We start from the raw sequence: 18,155 nt of genomic DNA, 5'->3' as shown, positions 1-18,155 counted from the left end.
TTGCAGAGCAAGCCCAGTCTGCATCTGTATAGATTTCAATCATCCTTTTGTGCCCCTTTTTAAAGAAAATTCCCCGACCAGGGGTATTTTTGAGGTATTTGAGAATTCTATAAACAGCATTAAGGTGTTTTTCCTTAGGAGAATGCATGAATTGGCTAACCATGCTCACAGCAAAAGCAATATCAGGACGAGTGTGAGACAAATAGATTAATTTCCCCACTAGTCTCTGGTACTGCTCCCTATCAACATCTTCCCCGTCCTCAACACCCATCTTGATATTAGCTTCAATTGGAGTCTCTGCCGGCTTGCACCCAAGCATACCTGTTTCTTGCAACAGGTCTAGAATGTATTTTTTCTGAGTTAAAGAAATTCCTTCCTTACTCCGAGCAATTTCCATGCCAAGGAAATATTTGAGAGATCCAAGATCTTTTAGTTCAAACTGGTCAGCTAAACATTTTTTTAAAGAGGTTATCTCCTCGCTATCATTACCAGTGATAATTATGTCATCAACATAAACGATCAGAATAGCAATTCTTCCTTTGTCGGAGTGTTTAAAAAATAAGGTGTGATCAGTCTGAGCTTGGGTGAACCCTCTTCCCTTAACAGCTTGAGTAAATTTTCCAAACCATTCTCTGGGAGATTGTTTAAGTCCATAGAGAGACTTCTGCAACTTGCACACAGAACCATCCCCTTTTTCAAAACCAGGAGGTGGATCCATGTAAACTTCCTCATGTAGATCACCATTCAAGAAGGCATTCTTAACATCTAACTGTTGCAATGGCCAATCAAGGTTGGAGGCAAGAGATAGCAGAACGCGGATAGTGTTAAGTTTGGCAACAGGAGCAAATGTCTCCTGATAATCTATCCCATGAGTCTGAGTAAATCCCTTAGCAACTAATCTGGCCTTATACCTATTGATGCTATTGTCTGCATTGAATTTTATTGTGAACACCCACTTGCAACCAACAGTTTTCTTTCCTTTAGGTAATGTCACAAACTCCCATGTTCCATTTTTTGTAAGTGCATCCATTTCTTCTAATACAGCATTCCTCCATTTTGGGTCATCAAGTGCTTCTTGGATATTTTTGGGTATCCTGGTACTATCTAACAGTGTTGAAAGCACGAAAACCTGGAGACAACTTTTCATATGAGATATAATGGGAAATAGGATGAGCAGTGCAAGATCTAGTACCTTTCCGAAGAGCAATAGGCATATCAATGTTGGCTGTACTAGTACATTCAAGTGGGTTGCTGGAACAAGGACTCGAATCAGGATCCTAGCAGTCTAGAGTATCTTCATGTGTTTTGCGCCTGCTGTAAAATTTTCCCCATTTACCAGGAGGATCATTAGATTCAGGTATAGTTGCTCCCCCTGTTTCCTTCCCAATAACTCCCCCTGTTTCCAAAGGCCAAGGTAAGACAGCAGCATCATTTGGTTTCCCAGGCTTATCTTCATCCATACCAATACCAATAGACTCCCCCTGAAGAGAAGTCGGGGAAAAAAAGGATTGTGTCTCATAAAAGGTAACATCCATGGAAACAAAAACCTTACGGAGAGAAGGTGAGTAACACTTATAACCTTTTTGATTAGGGGAATATCCTATGAAGACACATCTAACAGATTTAGGGTCAAGTTTGGACCTGTGATGTGGAGGAATATGCACAAAAACCACACAGCCAAATATTCTGGGAGGAAGAGAAGAAACAGCACTGAAAGAGGGAAAAAATTTAGTAAGACAAGATAAAGGAGAATGAAAATTTAGTACCCGAGAAGGCATCCGGTTAATGAGATAAGAGGCTGTCAAGACGGCTTCCCCCACAGATATTTAGGGACATGCATCGTGAATAAAAGAGCTCGAGCAACTTCAATTAGATGTCTATTTTTTCTTTCAGCCACCCCATTTTGTTGAGGGGTGTTAGGACAAGAACTTTGATGAATAATTCCATGCTGGTTTAGGTAATCTCCAAGAACAGAATTAAAATATTCAGTACCATTGTCTGTTCGCAGAATTTTGATAGAGGTCTGGAATTGAGTTTGAATCATAGCATGAAAATTTTTAAAGGTGGATGCCGCATCAGACTTATCTTTCAAGAGGTATACCCAACATACCCTAAAATGATCATCAATGAAAGTAATAAACCAACGAGCACCCGAGACATTTTTTTCACGAGCAGGTCCCCAAATATCACTATGAATCAATGTAAAGGGAGAAGATTCATGATATTTTTTAGGAGAATAAGTGGCACGAGAATGCTTTGCAAGCTGACAAATATCACAAAGAAGGGAACTTGGCTTTTTATTGATGAACAAGTTCGGGAATAACATCTGAAGATAGACAAAATTTGGGTGTCCTAACCTACGATGCCATAACAAAACATCATTACAATCATCTGATAAACATAAAGAGTGGTTTGAAAAAATCCTCCTTTCACAAGGATCCTCTTTAAAATAGTAGAGCCCTTCTTCCTCTCTAGCACTGCCAATCATCGTCCCCGAGTCCTGTTCCTGAAAGGTACAAGCATTTGCAGAGAACTTAGCAACACAATGCAACTCAGCAGTAAGTTTGCTAATTGAGATGAGGTTACAGGTAAGAGAGGGAACATGAAGGACTGAATTCAAAATAATATGCTCAGAAAGTTTAATGGATCCCTTCCCCGCAATAGTGGAGAAATTCCCATCAGCTGTTCTTATTCGTGACGGGTGATAGTAAGGGGTATAGGAGAAAAATAAGGTTGCATTACCTGTCATGTGATCAGAGGCCCCTGAATCAAGGATCCAACGATTACTACGTTCAACATGGAATGCCATACCTTTTTGAGCAACATGACTAGTTGCCTCGGCAGGTTGAGATATCAGTTTCTGAAATTGCTCATACTGGGCCTTGGAGAGGAAAACACCATCAAGGTTTGAAGGGACATGAGACACCTCCCCTTTATCTTCGGAAGATACTTGATTAGCACGATTCTTGTTCTGTCCTTTTGGTTTCCAGTTTGGTGGTTTTCCATGAATTTCCCAACATTTTTCACGGGTGTGACCACCCTTATTGCAATGAGAACACCAACGGTCAGAACGTTTTGAGTCCCCAGAAAGACGAACAGTATTCTTTGCTATAAGGGCAGACCCATCAGAGGACTTAGAGTCCTTATCACCCAACATTACCTTTCGGCGAAGCTCCTCCCTTCGTACTTCAGAAAAAGCAGTAGCAAGGGAAGGTAATGGGTTTTGTCCCAAAATTCTTCCACGAACATCATCCAGATCAGAATTAAGGCCAGCAAGAAAATCATAGAGACGCCTTTTCTCTATATAATTTTTGAACCTTGCATTAGCTTCTAAACCTTGAAGGTCTGCTTTATCATAAAGATCTAACTCTTGCCATAGTATTTTTAGAGCAAGGAAGTATTCAATAACAGTCATCCCTCCTTGGCGTAATTCTTTCACCTTGGTGTTGAGATCAAAAGCCTCGGATGCATTGCCCAGGTCAGAGTAATATTCTTTAACAGCTTCCCAAATCTCGTGAGCTGTATCAAGAAATAAATAAGTTTGACTGATATCTGGTTCCATAGAATTAGTCAGCCATGTCATGACTAAAGCATTTTCAGTCACCCAAGAATCATAACCAGGTTCACGTTCTGCTGGTTTTACCTTTTTTCCGTCGAGATACCCCATCTTCCCTCTAGCCTGGATAAACAACTTAACAGATTGACACCATTGCACATAGTTCCTACCGTTTAAACGGTGACTGGTGATCTGCATTGCTGGGTTGTCTCCAGAAGACGAAGAGTTGGGAAGGGGTGAGGTTCCAGACGAAATTTCAGAATTTCCAGCATCCATGGCTTTCTAACAGGTACCCAGAAAAAAGTTCCTCCAAATACGATTTTGACCCTCAAAACAAGAAGAGGGTTGGCCACAGTAATTGCTACGTGATGAACAGTACTGCCACGGGTCTTCTGTGGGCTGGCTCGGAATTTTGTTCCGAACCTAATGGTGGCCTTGGTTTCGTGGTTGGAGGTGTCTAGGTAAGGATTCTGGCTTGGGCAGTGGCTAAAACGAAAAAAAAGAAATAGGAAAATGACTTAAAAATAAATCAGAACGGAGAAGAGACTGGAATATAACCAGCTCTTGATACCATGAAGAAAAGAAGAAGTGTTTTATCTGAATAATACTTTCTTGATTCATTGAGAGACCCAATGGGTCCTTTTTATATTGAGTACATCCAACTACCTCAACTACTTTAATAAATATGCAACCTCCAACTACATCAATAAATATACAACTACCAACTAAATATACAACTACCAACTACATCAATAAATACTATCTAGAATATTCTACATATTCTACACATGTGAAAAGTTTGTCTCATATCTCTTTCTCTTATTGTTTTTCTTTATTTTGGTCTTTAGTCTGAAAGAGCAAATGTGAAAACTTATCATTGAAAATAATCTGATACAAGCATTGAATTTGATAAAATATCATTCCCTAAAAACTCTCTCAGGAAGAAGGAGAAGATAATTGAGACAGCAACTCCAAGTGAATTTTTAAGGGGACAAAATGGTCAGATTAGCTAGATTTTTACCCAAGTTAGAGATGGATTTAGATTGAAAAAACTATAAGGGAAGCAACTGATTAAAAAAATCATAAGGGGATTTTTGAACTTTTCCCTTTAATTTAACTTTAGACATTTATAATTTGCATATTATATTTGGCATTCCAATAATTTCACATAGATATGATAAGAATCATAGTAAGTGACTACATATTTAAAAGAAACAGATTAATTGTGGGTGTAGAAGTAAATGAATTGTGGTTTATGTTTTTTAAGAGTATTTAAAGTTTTTTATTTGTGTCAAATCTCTACAATATTTAATAGCGTGACAGAAAGATACAAGACAATAGTGAAAAGTTCTAAATGATTTTTCGCCATTAGATAGCCCACTAAACCCGAGAACGTTTTTAAGGTTTTCCAAGGAAATTCTATGATACAAACTCCACCCATATACTGACACCATAACATTTTTGTGCAAAGAGAAACACCAACCTGAACACTTTGGAATATCCGACACAGCAATTGACGTGGCTGTACAGTCTGAAGCACAAAGTTCAAGATTATTCTCATGATTGACATTCATTGCAAGCATCCAAGCTCCAATAGTAACATCCTCATTGCTGAACATCCGGAAACTGTGAAACAATGCAAACATTAAATTGGAATTAGGAAGAAGGATAAGAACTTAACAAGGTCCATATCATCCACCATGTTTATCCATTGTAATCTTCAGCCCTTTCCATTAAGGGGAAACTATAAAAAGAAATTTAAGACCTCGTAACCCCCAAAGTATGATATTGCATGAATGAATTAAGAGAAAGAAAGCAAGAAACCAGCTCATAAATTCTAAACAATTCAATGATACATTTGACGCTATTTTTGTAAGAAACAATCTGCTAATACATTGATAACTGTAAGGTATCAGAATCAAGAGTAAAGAAAGAAAGAAAGCAGAAAGAATCAACAGTGAGTAATTGAAATGAAACTGATAAAATGATAACTTGATATAACAGTGATGATACATAGCTATATATAGCACTTCACTAAGACTTAACTAACTTATAAACTAACTAGCTGATAATCAGGAATTCTGTTACCATTAGTTTTAATCTCTTTAGCCTTTCATTCCCCCACAAGCTCAGGATTAGAAGATCGAAGACTGAGCTTGTCTATAAATTCTGCAAACTTTGATCGTGTAACTGCCTTTGTAAGTCCATCTGTTATCTGATCAGAGGAAGGAACATGATGAACAGTAATTGACTTGTCCATTACTTTTTCCCTGACAAAGTGCAAGTCCAATTCAAAATGTTTTGTTCGTGAATGAAACAAAGGATTGGCTGTGAGAAGAACAGCACTCAAATTATCACAGAAGATGTTGGGAGTATGCTGCAAGTTAACTTTGAGTTCGAATAACAATGACTTAATCCACATGAGTTCAGCAAGTGTTGCGGCTAGACATCTATACTCAGCTTCAGTACTTGATCTACTTACAACCGGTTGTTTCTTGTAAGACCATGACACTAAATTCCCCCCAAGAAAGACGCAAAAACCAAAAGTGGAGCGTCTATCATCCATATCAGAACCCCAATCTGAATCACAGTAAGCTTGAAGATGAAGTGGTGAGGAAGGAGAGATGGTTAATCCTAGATTCCGAGTGCCACTTAGATACCTGAGAATTCTTTTCACAGCTTGCCAATGACTATCAAGAGGAGATTGCATAAACTGACAGACTTTGTTTACACAAAAGGAGATGTCAGGGCGTGTGACGGTGGCATATTGGAGAGCTTCTACAATTGATCGATACAAAGAAGGGTCATGGAAAGGAATACCATCTTTAGCAGAAAGCTTTAAACCTGATACCATAGGAGTGGGCAGGGATTTGCAATCTGTCATGCCTGTCTTTTTCAAGAGATCAGTAACATACTTCGATTGAGTGAGATGAAGAACACCTGTGGATGACTGCTTTGCCTCAATGCCAAGAAAATAGTGAATGTTTCCTAGATCCTTGAGAGCAAATGCAGTGTTGAGAGACTTAATAAGTGTTGAAATGGTAGAAGCAGAGGATCCTGTAATTAGGATATCATCTACATACACTAACACATAAGTGGTAGCTAGAGGAGTGATTGAGACAAGAAGTGAAGAATCACATTTAGTGGCAGTGAACCCAAGCCATATAAGAGTAGTGGTGAGCTTGTCAAACCAAGCTCTAGGGGCTTGTTTGAGTCCATAAAGAGCCTTCCCTAATCGACAGACCAAAGAAGTGTCAGCAGCAGAAAAACCAGGAGGTTGAGACATAAACACCTCCTCAGCTAGATCACCATTTAGAAACGCATTATTGACATCCAGCTGACGTATGGACCATCCATTGCAGAGTGCAAGTGTTAGAACAATGTGGATAGTAACTGGTTTAACAACAGGACTAAAAGTCTCAGTGTAATCTATGCCTTCACGTTGGTGAAATCCTTTGGCTACAAGGCGTGCCTTGTGTTTGAGTAAGGAGCCATCTGGATTGTATTTCACTCGAAAAACCCATTTACAACCAATAGGTTTTCTGTCAGGAGGCAATGACACAAGCTCCCAAGCGTTGTTTCTAATAAGAGCATTGTATTCTTCTTGCATTGCATGAAGCCATTGGGGATCAGCCAAGGCTTGAGCAACAGAAGTAGGCTCTAATGAGGCAGTGAACAACCGTGGCTTGAAAATTCCTGCTTTAGCTCTAGTGACCATCGGATGGTGGTTCTGTGAAGAAATAGAAGCAGTAGATGTAATAGGAGAAGGAGACAAGGACCTGCAGTTAAGGTTAGTATCTGAAATAGCACGTGATACATTGTCATTAGTAATGGATTGAGTTGACAATTCAGCATGTGTAATATATTCAGTATGTGTAATGTTTGAAGGTACAACTGTAGGTATAAAGGGAACTTTAGTTTGAGTGGATGGAGAGGCAGTAGGTAGGACAGTATATGGTGGATGATTAAAAGGAAATTGTTGTTCATCGAAAAGGACATGTCGAGAGAATATAACTTTTCCTGACGGTGTAAGGCACTTATATCCTTTATATGCTGGATTGTAGCCCAAGAAGGTGGAAGGTGCTGACCTGTAGTCCATCTTGTGAGAATTGTATGGCCTTAAATAAGGATAGCAACGACAGCCAAAGACACGTAGGAAAGAGTAATCAGGTTCTTTATTGAAAAGCAATTGACATGGTGATTTGTTTTTGAGGCTGGATGAAGGCAGCATATTGATGCTGACAGAAGCTGTGATGAAGTCATCTTCCCAATACTTCTTTGGGAGATGAGAGGCTGCTAACATGGACAACCCCATCTCAACAATATGACGATGCTTCCTTTCAGGGGTGCCATTTTGTTGATGAATGTAAGGACATGTGAGTCGATGAACAATGCCATGAGTTTGAAGAAAAGGTTTTAAGGCAAGGTATCCCTTTGCATTATCAGTTTGTAAACATTTGAGTTTAGTATTAAGTTGAAGTTCTGCCATGGTTTTGAAATGAGAGAAAATTGAGTGAACTTGTGATCTGGTTTTCATGGGATACAACCAAGTGTACTTGCTAAATGCATCAACAAAACAGATATAATATTTGGAGCCATTTGTGCTGTCTATAGGGGATGGACCCCAAATATCCGTGTAAACCAATTAAAGAGGAGTATGGTATACAGTATTGGAAAGAGTAAAAGGGAGCTGATGCATCTTTCCCATACAGCAAGCACAGCACAAAGGCATTTTTCTATTATTGAAGGGTATTTTACAATGGGAAAGAATAGACTTTACAGTTGTGAATGAAGAGTGACCTAGTCTACCATGCCACAGTTCTAAAACAGAATCAGAAAGGCATTTATTTTGAGTGGAGTTGGCTTCTGTTTGCACTTGATAGGCTGAGTGCTTCACAGGCTTTATTACATGTGTTCCTTCAAAGGCATAAAGACCATCTTTAAGTCTTCCTTGGAGAACAATCTCCTTGGTAGCCTGAGATTTCACAAAGCAATGGTTAGCATGGAATTCAAAGAAGACATGATTATCTTTGGCAAACTGTGACACACTTAAGAGATTCTTTGAAAGACCAGGAACATGAAGGATATTTGGTAAGGTGAATGATAAAGAGTTGGATGAATGTAAAGTGGAATTACCAACATGCTGAATTTTCATACCTGATCCATTACCTATTCGAACTGTATCTTGTCCTTTGTAGGAAGTCTTTGATTGTAGATTAGAACCATCAGGAGTAAAATGGTTTGAAGCTCCTGAATCAGGGTACCATGTTGGATCAAAAACAGAAAAATATTCTGAGTTGTTGTCATCTTGAATGGTAGATGAGTTGTTTCCAATCAAAGAGTTGTTTCCAGTCACTGCAACATTGGCTTGCATCTGGGAATGTGATGATTCACCGCGTTCTTGATTGTATCCAGATCTGTTGTTGAAGGGATTTGGGAGTCCTTGATTGTATCTATTGTAACACTCCCAAGCTGTGTGACCTGACTTGCCACATAATTGACACTGAATTCTTCCAGATTGTTGTTGCTGCTGATATGATCTACCTCCTCCATATCTGCCATATCTGCCTCTATTGAAATTGTTAAAACGACTTCCTCTGTTGAAATAATGAGGACTTCTTCCAGCAGCAGTAGAGCCATAGGATCTTCCTCTGTTCATGTGAGTCAGGTTCACTTGTGTCAAGTTGGCTTGCAGCATACCAACTTCATTCTTCCTATGCTTTTCTAGGCGTTCTTCTTGAGCCATAAGAAGAGCCTCTATCTCACTCACTGTATATGGATCTGACCTTGAGATGACAGATGTGATGAATGCATCATACTCTTCACCAAGGCCATCAAGAATCGCATCTATATGATCTTCTGATGCAATTGCAGCACCTGTGGCTACTAATGAATCCACGATTTTCTTGATTTGTAACAAATAGCTTGAAACTGTAGAATCTTTCTTGCTATTCTTCAGTTGGATTTTCAATTGTTTTACCTTGGATCGAGTTTGAGAGGTAAAGAATTCCTCTAGCTTGATCCAGACTTGATAAGAAGATTGGCAACCAACCATTCTTGTATGCAGGGACTCGGACATGGAAGCAAGAAGCCATGACATCAACAATTGATCTTGTTGAGTTGATTGATCAGCATCACTGGTGATGAATCTTTATAGATTGAATCCTCTTATGGTTGCCATAGCCTGCTGTTTCCAAGGAAGAAAATTTCCTTCATCCAGCTTGAACGATACAGGATTAGAAAAGGTGTGAAGTGTAGATTGCAGCGTTGCATTGTTGCTTTCCACTGTGTTTTGCGCGGGTTGAGACGACTCAGCAGAAGCGTTAGGTTCCATGGATCGAAAAAGAAGAGCTCTGATACCATGTAAGGTATCAGAATCAAGAGTAAAGAAAGAAAGAAAGCAGAAAGAATCAACAGTGAGTAATTGAAATGAAACTAATAAAATGATAACTTGATATAACAGTCAGTGATGATACATAGCTATATATAGCACTTCACTAAGACTTAACTAACTTATAAACTAACTAGCTGATAATCAGGAATTCTGTTACAATTAGTTTTAATCTCTTTAGCCTTTCAATAACTATTATATAGAGGAGAAACTTTGGGGATTAATTCAATGACGAGATGTTGATCTAAGGAAGCAAACAGGAGTACAATTGTATAACTTAATCGTCTTTACAAGTTTAAACCACGAATCTAAGGGCCACATGACACGGACATCCCTACCAACTTATGTTATTGATAATAATAAGAACATGGCTCCAACCAGTGACACAACTCAATATGACTAGCAAAGTTTAGGGAAATATCTCAACTTTTATTTTATGTTTTTAATTAAGAGACCACCTCCAGTAAACTAAGCTAAGCAGGTGATCTATATCCATACACCCTGACATTCTTTTTATGATGAGATGAAACAGATTATTCGTTCCAAGCACACAAATAAATATACAAAATCCAAGAAATGAGATAGAGAAAAGCAGATATGTAACACACTGAAGAAAATACCATTTACATCTCGATCACCAAATATATAAGAAAAATCCAACATCTAAACATCAACAAGTGTATCAAGTGTTACTTTATACGGTTCCCAATAGATTCATGCGAGAGGTTTGTGATCCTATTGTCTACTGAAGATCAAGTGGCCAAGCATGTTCTGGAGGAAAGAAAACTTGCCTGTCATTCCTGAGTGCAACCAAGCTTGAAACAACATCGGCAGAAAGAGTGTATATAGTACCATATGCATGAAGAAAATAATCCTTTCCAAGCAAATGTGATAGTGGCTCATACCTGCAAGATTTTATCAGTATGATTACTCCATAAGCAAAAGAAGTTAATATGCTGGTTAGAAATTGAAACCCAAAAGTCGCTGTCATTGTGACTGGTGAGCATGGACTGAAAATTATATTATTAATCTCAGCTTCTTACAGAAGAAAGAGAATGCAGAAAAGAGAATGAAAAGAAAACTGAATAAAAAGAACAATGTAAAGGACCTCAAAACCTCAACTGCCCAGCCTTAGGACAGGCTCGCCCCTCTAACTTAGCACCATCACATCCCTCTTCCCCTCCAAATTCTCCCTTCCCTCCACTCATTCTGTTATGCTCTCTGTAAAGAACCTTGGGATACACTACCCCAAAAGCTAGCTCAAAGGGTGAGAGTGTCCAAGGCCTTATAAAGGCCACATTAGTTGCCCACACAATCAATGTGGGACTATATATCTCAACACGCCTCCTCACGCAAGAGCCCTTTGGGCTAGAATCGTGGAATTGCACAGGCCCAATTTTTGGTTTACCTTTTTGTGCTTTTTATTTTAATTCCACTTTAAAGTGGGGGACGGTGAGGCTCTGATACCATGTAAAGAACCTTGGGATACACCACCCCAAAAGCTAGCTCAAAGGGTGGGAGTGCCCAAGGCCTTATAAAGGACACATTAGTTGCCCACACAATCAATGTGGGACTATATATCTCAACACTCTCCCTCTTCTCTCTCTAGCAACTCGTCATTCTTGCCCTGCCCTATAACTAACTCCTCAATTGGCAGCATTGACGGACCCACGTCTGTGCAACTGTCCACAAGTGCAGGCACAAGGTTTGGGGGGGTTCTAATTTTAACGAAAGTGACTTTTTGTGAAGAGGAGGTTTCTAGAAGACTATATAGAAAAGGAGGTTACGTTTTTTGAATAAAATATTATTCCGTTATCGCAGGAGATTTCGTATTGTTAATAGAAGAGGAGGTTTCATTTTTTTGAATAAGAATTTTTTTTTATAATAATTTGTTACTCACTTTTTTTATATTTTATTTATTTATTTTCTTTGTACATATCTAAATTTTTTCTAATTGATTATTTCTTTTTCGTTTATTTAATTTTAAATTTATTTGGATTCGGTATTAAATGTTAACATTAAGGGAAAAGTGTTTATCTTTTTAAATGACATAACTTGTGTCATTTCACTCTCACAAAATGGTGAAACTCATACTTTTATTTTTTTTTGTCCATTCTCTCTCTCCCCATGATCTATCTTTTTCTCTCACTTAAAATGACACAACTTTACATTCTTTAAAATGATACACACTTTTTCCTAACATTAATACGAAAAATAATTGCAATATTCAATATATCATCATAAACAAAATTTGTTTTCTATATATCCCCAACCAGCAAATGGACACGATTATACTTAAGAAACAGCTAAGCTGGGATGCCAAAAAAAAAAAAAAGAAACAGCTAAGTCAATTTCTCCGAGCAGGTGCCGGTTTCATTCTTATTCTGCAGTTTCTTATTCTCCCATTCCAAGGTTGTCTTTCTTCCTTCACACATTTTTTTTTAATTAAAAGATACAAAGTGAAGAACTGGGTGTTTTTTCTTGTGTTCCCATATCAAAATCTTGTCTTCGTTAAAAATTTGCTAACAATAACCTTAAATTACCAAATCCCTATCTCTGCACTGTTCTCAGGTATTTTCTCTTATTCATTTTCAGGGTATTGTTTGGCCAAGTGTATTTGATTGGATTTACTTCAGTTGACCCTTGATTTTAATTCACTAGGAACGTGTAAAGTTTTCAACTTTATCAGATAATCAATCATGCAGTTTGGTACGGTGTAGAATTTTTGTTTGGTGGGAAAGGCCATTTCTCAGATGGGTTTATTATCTAAGCCTCAGAAGGCATTTATGATTGTGCATTCGGTCTAGTTAGCCTTTACCATGCATTCACTCCAAAAATAATAAATTAGGACTCTAAAAAATACTAGTCTTGACAACATAATTATTGCTGGAGTTAATTTTAAAATTTTCAATTCTGCTGGGAGCATCTATGAATGTTTTAATCATGATTGTTAAGTTGAAGTTTTCTTTTCTTTTCTTGTTTATATTCTTTTGTTTTTTAATACATTTAAAACTTTCTTTAAAAAAGTTTTTGTACGCAGACATAATTAAAATTTCCTGGGTCCGCCACTGATTGACAGCACCTCCTTTTTCCATAATCATATATTGGAACTACTCCCCACCCTCCCTTTTCCTTTTTCTTTCATACACCTGTCACTCCTTTTTATTTATATTTTTGTTCCTATTCCTGTTAGTATAAGTGTTGGTTACAGGTCTATCAATGTCCTCCCAACAAGAGCCACCTTGTTCTCACGGTGGCAAGCTAGGAATTGTTGCTTCATTGCTTCAAAAGATTCCCGAGAGTTCCCATAATCTGGCAGATTCTCCCACTTGATCAAAATCTCCAAAGACCCATCCAATAACTGCTTTTTAGCCAGCACAGCTTCAGGGTATACCAGCAACTCCAACTCCATATAAAGAAAGGTGGGAGCTGCTGACTGGGGACACTCAAAGGAAAGCCTTCTTCAACATTTTAACATGGAAGATAGGATGAATCTGAGAATAACTTGGGAGTGCAAGTTTGTATGCAATTTTATCCACCTTTTCCACAATTTAAAAAGGGCCATATTACTGTGGGCTTGATTTCTCATTTGCTTTACAAGTCAATGATTTCAAACTCTTTTGATTCTGGAGCTCTGGAAGTCATACTTCACAACTGAAGGGGGAACTAGCCCAAAGGTGCCTTAAAAGGAGACATCTGTATAGATGCATTAAAGGAGGAACTAAACCATAATTTGCCTATGGAATCCAGTTGACCCACTGTTTCAGAATTCAGATGGTCATTAACAAAACCCCGCAAATAAGTCTCCATTGGTTTGTTAATTACCTTTGTTTGTCCATATTTTCGTGGGTGATAAGTTGAACTAGGACACAGCTTGGAGCCTGCCAACTTGAACAATTCCTTCCCATGATAAAAATCCAATCTCTGTGAGCCACACCTTTCCATTTCTATAATTGTTCCTATTCCTCTTAGTATAAACGTTTGTTACAGGTCTATCCAGCAATGATAAATTAGAACCTAAAACAAATTGGCAATGAAATGTCACATCCTAGGTGTGAAATTGTTTCAGTTTATTCCTTCGTGAGAGTTGGTTGGCCATCAATTTTCCATTCAACAACAACCAAGCCTTATCCCACTATATGGGGTTGAGTGCAAAGATCAATGGACATCATCAGGCTCTATTATAAACAATAAAAGAATGATATGTTTTACAATTTTTTTCTTTCTTATATATTGATTACATATTTTCAAGAAAGATACTTTTTAATATTTTGTGGATATTACTATTTTTGAAGTTATAACTGTAGTAACCAAATGAGAATTAAAGATGAAAAGAAATAACAGTTGAAGACATCATTTCGAAATCCAGTTTAGAATTTATGGTCTCACTCTCAACCTAGTTCTTAGAATTCCACCCCCAGCATAAAAGGAAAGCAAGAGAAAATAAAAACTACAAATAAAATTGTTAAGAAATTTGATATGTCAAGGTAGTTAAGAAAAAAAGTTTTAAGTTGACATAGATATTTAAAACTAACATCTGATTGCAAATTTATTATCAGACATTTTCTCTCTCACGGTAGTAATTGTTCATTTGTAATGGCATATATATTAGTAATTTATATTTCCTTCTCAGGCGAACAGCATCAAGCAAAGACAGCAAGTTCTATATATTAATATCATTCCATCACAGGAGCAATTTACTAATGGCATATTTTATCTCCCTTGAATAAAATAGTGGCAGGCTGAAAAGTGTGCAGTTGGGAAAATCAATACCAGACAGGATAAAACTAAAATCTTAGAGATAAAATAAATTCAATCTTGTACTAAAAAGAAAAAATTCAATCAAATCAAAACAAGACTAACCATTTGAGTTTTGGATCAGTGAAAACAGGTCCCTTTTTCATGCATCCTATATAAGTCTGAGAGTGTGATCGCTCTTTTGCCAGTAGCAATGAAAGACGATCTGACAATAAATTGAAAACATTAGCATAAATTTTAATTAGGGGGAGGTAAAACGTAATATCATAAAGAAAGCTCATCAATGTATTTCATCACGATAAGTCTTAAAAGATCAAGTCACCTGGCCTTAAATATATGTCATCATCAGCTTTGACATAAAACTCGGCATCAAAAAGAGCATAAGCAGCTTTGAAGAAAGCTAACCTGTAATAAATGAATGTTCAACTTAACAACACACTACGGATAAAATACTGCAATTTAGTCATTCTTAGCACACACGTTTTGTATGGGAGCTTACTGTACTCCTCTTGGATATCCAACTGAATGAAATCATCATATTCCGCTACTTCCTTCTGAAGCGCAGACATCTTAGCTTTATCACTTGTTCTACCAATGATAAACCTAAAAGCCAACCCAGTGGCTTCTTCCAAGCTGCAAGAAACAGTCAATAATTAAAGTCAAGCAACCATATTAACTTGCACCTTTTCAAGCCCAGCTTCTCTCAAATTGTCCAACCTACCAACAAAACATAAAACAACCCACTTCGCATAACTTAAACACACTACAACCTACATATAAATATTGAATGGTTTAATGGAATCAAAACCAGGCCAGATAAATATACATAGCAGAACTTAGCATGACTCATGAATTAAACTTTCATGTAAACTATATCCAATTTATACCGAAGAAGTGGAGCATTAAAAATAAGATTTGCAAAAAATCAATGAAGTTGCCTACACAATAATAAAACTTACAAGTTTCTTACATAATTCTCATCACAAGCGTCCATTTTCTCTTTCTCTATCTCTCGTTCATTTTAATTCACGTTAATATTAATGTTGTACAATCCCATAAATGAAGTATGCGAGTTGCACATTTACACCATTCATTGTAAATTATTCACTCTCCTAAAAAACCCATTATATGACATTTTCCAAAATCCGGGTGCCCTTGGGGATTAAAATTATTCTCTTTTACAATTAAAATTACCCTTTTTTAGGGATTTTGTTTTCTCCGAAACAAATTATCAAACTATTATAAAAAAAAATTAAAATATATTTTAATTACTGTTGAGATATATAAAACCATTAATGTAGCATCACCCAACAGCTTAAGCTTTTGGGTTGAATTGGTTCTTTACAATTACAAAAGAAAAAAAAAAATCATTAAAAAGAGCACAATCTAGCAGACATATATCAAACCCAAAAAGAAAATAAACTATACCAAAGAAGCAGTAAATTTTGAACATTTCTACAACAACACTTATGCAAAATTATATTTACTTATTTTTTCAAAAAATCCATTAGCATTTATGTCTAAATTTTATCTCTTTTTCTTATAAAGGTCAAACAAGTGAAATCCTATTAAAATTAGTGAATATTAATGAGGAGACATGTATAAACTCTATAATTTTAACACAATGACGTCCATATCCCATGATTTAAAAAAAAAAAAAGACACATTCATTAGCTCAAAAAAATAAAAAAATAAAATAAAAAACAATTGGGGGATGATAGAAGAAGAAGAATACCGTTCAAGGCCTTGCCGATCAGAGGGAAACCAAGTTTTTCTCAACGAAGCTCTCCGACCCACAGACCCGAACCCGGTTTGAACCCCCACAAACCCCATCACCTTATGCCTATTCGCAACCCCATGGCTCCCTCCGCCGCCGCTAGCATGCTCCCACACCACCCGAACCGATCTGGGGTGCGGGCTGAGGCAGCGGTAGCCCTTAATTGGCCTCAGAAAAGCGACGGTTCCGATGAGGAATCCGACGAGCACAGCGGAGGCGACGATGATGAAGGCGGATCTACGAGACGAGAATGCGGCGGATTGGCGGGCGTAGGAGGAGTAGGATTTTGGAGAGGAAGGCATGGCTCATGGAATCACACACACCACACACGTTTGGGGTTTATGGTGGTGATGGGGTTTGAGGTTTCGTTCATGGCACCATCACACAAATATAGAGGTTTTGTTCTTAGAAACCGAAGATTGTAGGTAAGGTAGCCCAAGAGGAGAGAGACAGGTAGTGTAATTGTGACAGTGAAGCTGACTAAAGAAACCGATGAACATTGACGAAAGGGAAAACGGATGTGATTTTAAATAACGCATCTTATGTTTTTTTTTATTCTCACATATAATTGGGATTCACGTTTTTTAAATTTTTTTTATTTTCTTTTTTATGATTTATTTTTTTTATTTAAAATAACACAATTTTATATTTTTTAAAATGATAATATATTTTTTTTTCTTAATGAAATATAGTTACTTTTTATTGAAATTGTACTAAAGTAACTACTAAGTAACACAATGGGTTGAGCATGTTAATTTTTTTTAAAAAAAAAAGGATAAAATAAACACGGTAAAAATATTTAAAAGTTGCAATTTAAATAATAAATTATAGAATTGATCTTATATTCAAATATTTTACATAATTAATTTACTTATCAATTCGGTGCAACTGACACATGGCAACTTCGGTAAGTTGCATTGCATCCAAATTGATGCGTAGAGCTTGCTAGATAGCACTTGCACCTAAATTAATATGTAATTAATTGTGCATCACTTTGACATAATTTATTGTATTAGTTGCATAAAATATATTAATTCTGTAATTTATTATTAAATTATAATTTTTTAAATTTTTAATTCATTAAATTTTATGATTTCAAAATGATGTCATTTTAAAGTTAAAAAAATAATTTTATAATTCTAATTTTTTCTGAGATTTAGATATTAATCTTTATTATTATAATATTTTTTCTCCCACCTCCAAAATAAAAAAAATTTGAGGCCGGAAAACGTTAAACCTAAAAATAAAATAATATAAGGTTTTAATTTTTAATTATATAAAAAAGGCATATGGCATATGTATATTAAAAAAATTAAAGTATTTTTGGTCACTTTAAAGAATACAAGCTTATGCACACTTATATTGATAAAATGATTATACGAATAATGGAAATTCTAATTAGAGATAATAAATCGATAAAATGTTTGTCCTCTCATTCATCAAATTTAGGTGATAATATTCATCAATCACGTTAAGTTCGTATTCAAATTAAAGTATATTTTTTGGTAAATATTAAAGAATATGTTTATTATCACCTAAAATCAGTTTTTTTAATAAAAAAATAACAATTTAATATATAAAAATTTGAATTTTATGCTTGTTAGTATTGAGCTTATCACGTAATGACATGTTTTGTAAGATAAGTGTATCACTAAATATGTTAATTACAGATC

General features: G+C 36.4%; 1 protein-coding gene across 1 annotated transcript; it reads right to left on the bottom strand.

Moving 5' to 3' along the window:
* Positions 1-4,400: 4,400 nt before the first annotated feature.
* LOC133311983 (probable beta-1,3-galactosyltransferase 14) lies at positions 4,401-16,966 on the bottom strand. The gene is made up of 7 exons (XM_061513123.1): positions 16,441-16,966; positions 15,186-15,338; positions 15,028-15,110; positions 14,811-14,910; positions 10,739-10,852; positions 5,040-5,182; positions 4,401-4,405 (listed from the first exon to the last, which is right to left on the bottom strand). Exons 1-7 carry the CDS (start codon positions 16,782-16,784, stop codon positions 4,401-4,403), a joined length of 942 nt encoding a protein of 313 aa, XP_061369107.1. The 5' UTR covers positions 16,785-16,966.
* Positions 16,967-18,155: the final 1,189 nt, after the last annotated feature.

Source organism: Gastrolobium bilobum, unplaced genomic scaffold, assembly GCF_033153095.1.
Source record: "Gastrolobium bilobum isolate Gb01-03AN ecotype WA unplaced genomic scaffold, APGP_CSIRO_Gbil_v1 utg70037, whole genome shotgun sequence".
NCBI lineage: Eukaryota > Viridiplantae > Streptophyta > Magnoliopsida > Fabales > Fabaceae > Gastrolobium > Gastrolobium bilobum.
The sequence above is the reverse complement of the archived record's forward strand: the minus strand, read 5'-3'. Positions and strand labels throughout refer to the sequence as shown.

Excerpts from the sequence above, each read along its gene's own strand:
- LOC133311983 (XM_061513123.1), bottom strand. The coding sequence starts at position 16,784 with ATGCCTTCCTCTCCAAAATCCTACTCCTCCTACGCCCGCCAATCCGCC. Across the intron at positions 15,111-15,185 it reads AGTAAGCTCCCATACAAAAC|GTTAGCTTTCTTCAAAGCTG; the intron begins GTGTGTGCTAAG and ends CATTTATTACAG. Across the intron at positions 14,911-15,027 it reads TGACATATATTTAAGGCCAG|ATCGTCTTTCATTGCTACTG; the intron begins GTGACTTGATCT and ends ATTTATTGTCAG.